Source organism: Aptenodytes forsteri, unplaced genomic scaffold, assembly GCF_000699145.1.
Source record: "Aptenodytes forsteri isolate BGI_AS27 unplaced genomic scaffold, ASM69914v1 Scaffold166, whole genome shotgun sequence".
NCBI lineage: Eukaryota > Metazoa > Chordata > Aves > Sphenisciformes > Spheniscidae > Aptenodytes > Aptenodytes forsteri.
Window position 1 is genome coordinate 6159259 of NW_008796110.1, and position 4623 is coordinate 6163881.

At 38.5% G+C, this 4623-nt stretch overlaps 1 protein-coding gene across 1 annotated transcript in view; it reads right to left on the bottom strand.

Moving 5' to 3' along the window:
• Positions 1–3642, bottom strand: part of LSM8 (LSM8 homolog, U6 small nuclear RNA associated) — a 4125-nt gene extending 483 nt beyond the window's left edge. The window contains exons 1-2 of the mRNA XM_009286812.1: positions 3526–3642; positions 1941–2068 (exon numbers count right to left, since the gene is read on the bottom strand). Coding sequence (XP_009285087.1) covers positions 1941–2068; positions 3526–3636 — 239 coding nt within the window. The 5' untranslated portion in view covers positions 3637–3642. The remainder of the gene's footprint in view (positions 1–1940; positions 2069–3525) is intronic.
• Between the last annotated feature and the right edge of the window lie 981 nt (positions 3643–4623).

The following is a 4623-nucleotide window of genomic DNA, read 5'->3' on the forward strand; positions in this document are numbered from 1 at the left end:
TTTTTTTTTTTAAAGATATAGGTTATAAGAACCAAATACTACTGGTCTGTTTTAGGCAGTAGGTTAGCCTCTGAAACAAGAACTGGAAACCTTTTAGGGAGAGAAGGCTTTTCAAGAGTAATGTCTAACTGTAGGAATTTGTAAGTGCATACAGCATCAGATAAGCAAGACCATTTCCTCCAACACAGCCCAGTGAAATGTTATTAATTTATCCAAGGGAGAATATATAGTATTCCAGCTATGCTATGTTAAGACTTACCTGGACTAAAACACTAGTGGACTCAGTAAAACTGCCTTAAAGAGAAAAGAAGGTGAAGGTAACAGAAGTCATACTAGCTCAGGATAAGAACTAACCCAGAAGGAACATAAGAACAATGAGTCTAATCTTGCTGGCATATCATTCTATTCACCACTTCAGAGACTTACGAGCTACCAGCTGTACCCACAAAATGACTTAACAGCCACCAGAAACTATGTCATATTAATCCATCCAATAGCTTTCTGAACAAATTTATATTTTTGGTCTTTGCTACATCCTGCAGCAATGAGTTCCACAATTAAGTTTTACAGTGTGCAATGAAATACCTTTATACATAACTTGTTGTCAGATTATCTTGCTTTTTCAAGAACAGAAAAAGCTAGACGACATTAAATGAAGCAGTTATCTCCGCATCTCCTTATACCACTCCTGATTTCACAGCACCCAATTACCTCTATAGCTGTGCTCAACTCATTCTTTTATAGAAAGTATTCTATTTTTTTGTAAACTTGACAAACTCGGAAACATATTCATTAGAAGGAATAATTCTGTATTCATGCAACATACTGAAATTCAGCATCCTTATAGGAAGAAAAGTATTAAACAATTATTTGGCTTTTTATACACATTTGTACTACTTCAATGAAAAGTTACTGTTAGAGTAGCATGCTTAGCCCTACCTTTGTACGTTTGTCAATTCATTTCTTTTTGCTGAAAAGCTTACGTCAAGTGATGAAAGCCTTCCAAAATGATCAGCTTTCTCAATGACGTCAGATAAACACACCTAGATATAAATCTAAGTCTTGACATTTCTTTGTACAGAAATACCCATTAGAATTAGAAGATTCCAATTCGTATCCAGGCTCACACATTGATCACTGTGACGTGCTCTTCCTCTGGTTGTGATAAAAAATAATCTCATTTTTTGCCATCAGTTTCAGAATGCTGCTGCAAAAATCATCTTCCTAGCAGGCCCACTTACCAGGCCGCCTTTCCACTTCTCTTGTAACCCTCCCATCTGTTTGGCACCTCAGCTACTTTTCTCTGCATTTAATGAGCTTTTACTATCATTTTGTCATGGCATTTTACATCAAATACCAACTCACACCTCTGACCTGTCACTACATTGGCTTCAACTGTCCAGTCGTTACACTGTCAAGCCAGAACCTTCATGCATTTGCCAGATTATAAAGTGTTCTCTGTGAAAATCTCATCCAAAAAAATGCTGCTAAAAGTTAACTTTGTATACCAGGTTGCTGACTTGTTGCACACGAGTTCTATCTCATCTTTTGTTCATTCTTCTATCTTTTCCTCCATTGACGGATCCTGCCATTCACAGATTGGAATAAAGAACATCTACACAATGCCTAGACCCAAGAAAGGAAAATGCTGAGCTTTATACTGACCCTGCCTAGATTGCTATCAGTACGTGAGCTGCTTAATTTACAGCTCAGTAAATCTAGACCAACATCTTAACATTACAATGCAATCACTTCTGTAACAGAAGCATAGATATTTGCTATTTAATATGCCTCAGCTTTGATAGTACAATCAGTGCTACCCACAGATACAAATACGTAAGATGTCTGGGACTACCAAGAAGTATACAGATATATGAGATATACACACACACACACTAGATTTTTATTAATTGATTTAAACAAGAATATGCTATACTTACACATTATCACCTCTTACGATGTATAATCCCAGCACTACTTGCTCAACTCCTTGTGAAGAACTGAACACTCGTTCATGGCTTTCATCCAAAATCAAGTTAATGGTCTGATCAAAACCTTTGAGGGTTCCCTGCAAAAACGCGCAAAAATAAAAGCACTCCAATTACCTTTCAAATTTATCATTTTTGCTCTCAAGGATATCTTAAAAAAGGTGGCAATACTAAGGTACTAGAGAACAGATGCTCTACTTATGTTTTATTGTTAGGCTTAAACACAAACAGCTGGAGAATGAAACTTTAAAAGCAATTAATTGTTTTTAAAAAAGTATCTCTGTTTACTACTGAACGTTCATGCTAACAGCTACAGTAATCGTTAGCATTAAAAGAAGTAAAGCTTCCCTTGTACCAACGACGGCCCTCTAGACAACTAATTTTACTATTTCTACACTATTTTAGTCTTCCTTGTATGTAAGTTTCCAGAAATGAAATAATTAAATAAATCAAAGAACAGAAAAATTAGGTTCTTTTGGTCAACAGTATGGAAACCATTCTTAACATGCGATTTTAAGCGGTGTCTCTTTGAAGGAGATTTAACTTGGTTCCACAAAATTACTCAAAAACACCTCCAAAACACACAAAAGGAAGAATTTCTGTGACACTTAATTATGTTATCATTTTTTGAAATGCATATTGGATTTGTGTAATTTACCATCAGTAATTGATTAAGAAATTTAAACTCACATAATACACCATCATTCAAACAGTAATAATACCCATTTATACCATCTAACCATGTAACGATGAGTCATGTATACCAATTTCATTCAAATCTTTTTGGTAGAAAGTATCTTATATCACAACACAAACTCTACCAGACTGACTCCAGCCAGACAGAAGATTTGGTGAAGCCAGTATTTTTCTGCTAAAAGTACCGTTTTCTCTTTCCAGAGGCTGCACAAAGCTAAGTACAGACAGACAGGAAGATATAATCCTCATGCAAAGATCATACTATTAAGTTAAACTCAAAACACAAGAGAATAAAAGATAGAGGGGGGAAAAAAAGAAAAAGAAATACAAGAAAAAAAAAAAAAACAACCAGAAGCAATAAACCCTAAACATTATACAGTCTAATATATAATAGTTTGCCAGTCCTCAGATTTTCAGGCTTAAACAGAATCCCATAAAAATTCTTCAACAATTGTCAGCTGATGTTTTTCTATAATCATACGGAAGGAATGGTTTTAGCATGAAAGTTGAAGAGCTTACTGAAGAAAGAGGACATTTTAGATGGAAACCAAATTGTTGAACAGAAAAAGAAATGCATTTTCTTGTGCATTCCTATAGAAAAGGCCAGTCGACAAAAAGTCAAAGCATTTGCACACACAAGTTTATCAAAGGACACAGCTAACAGGCAACAACCAGTAACTGTTCAAATCATACAATATAAAACAATGGCCAAAAAGCTTTAAAAAACCAATTGTAAACGTGTGAACATGTAAGTGATAATATCCTAGCATGGTTTCTTTATTGCCATGATGGAAAGTCTTTATGAGGGCAAAATAAGATGTGAAAAAAATACAAGTCTCACCACAATCATTCTTCCATCAGAAGTAATTACTGCAACAGTACCTAATAGTTCATTAAGGAAATGTTTAGAGATATCTGAAATAGAACCATTAGCATTTTCTGAAACATTCATGCGTAATGTAAGTTTTAAGAGCCATTAAGAGCCTATCAACATTTCAATTTTTTTAAAAAGCAGCATTTGACAACACAGCATTTTTTATGACAATGTTTTAAAGTTTCGCTTTACCCAACCATGGAGAGTCATACACAAACACTAAAAGCAGACTAAAGATTTGAGTTCACTTCTCTTCCCATTACTAACTGCGCTACCCCGAAATTGAAACAACAGTTTTAGAAACACTTCAAGTTAAGTCCTTAAAAACAGCTTAGCAGTGGGGATCCCAAGTCTGGCGTTGTACATCCACTCACTCTGAAGGTCCGACTGTATCAATTTGATGATCACATATCCATCATCCTGAATGATTTTGGGTTAGTACCTTACCGTTTGTGAATAAATATGAAATGCCTATAGGTTATTAGGAGCACAAAAAAATAGTAAGAAAAGGGCTCCAAGAACAGCAACTCACAGCTTTTGAGCAAATGACGTAAAGCTGATAACTAAACACATGTTAAGAGCCCTTTAAGGGGCCAAGCCCATTGTGAATCTCGTTCCTCATCACAGATCAGGTTTGCAGCACTAGAGGCTACAGGGGACTCTGTTCTCTGTGTCCTCTGTAACCTCCATTCTACCTGCTAAGCCAGTCTCGCGTAAAGAGAAACCGAGAGAGCCCACCAGGAAGGACCAAAGCAACGCAACGGCCCGCGGGAGCGGGATGCCGGAGGCCAGAGGCCCCGGCCGATATGCTTTTCACAGGCCCTTCAGCAGCTGCCCAGGGCTGGGGATCTCCTCGCAGCTCACACCTTGCCGGGCCCGGAGGTACCCGATGCCCGCAGTAGCGCTGGCACCCAACCCCGCGCCATGCTGCAGCCACCAGCCCCCCCCGGGCCGAGCGCCGCCCGGCCCTCAGCGGCACCGAGCCGCTGGGCCCCCCGCACCCGGCCTCCCCTCATCCCCGCGGGCGCGAAGGAGAGAGAAGGCCCGTCCCCGCCCCCCCTCGGG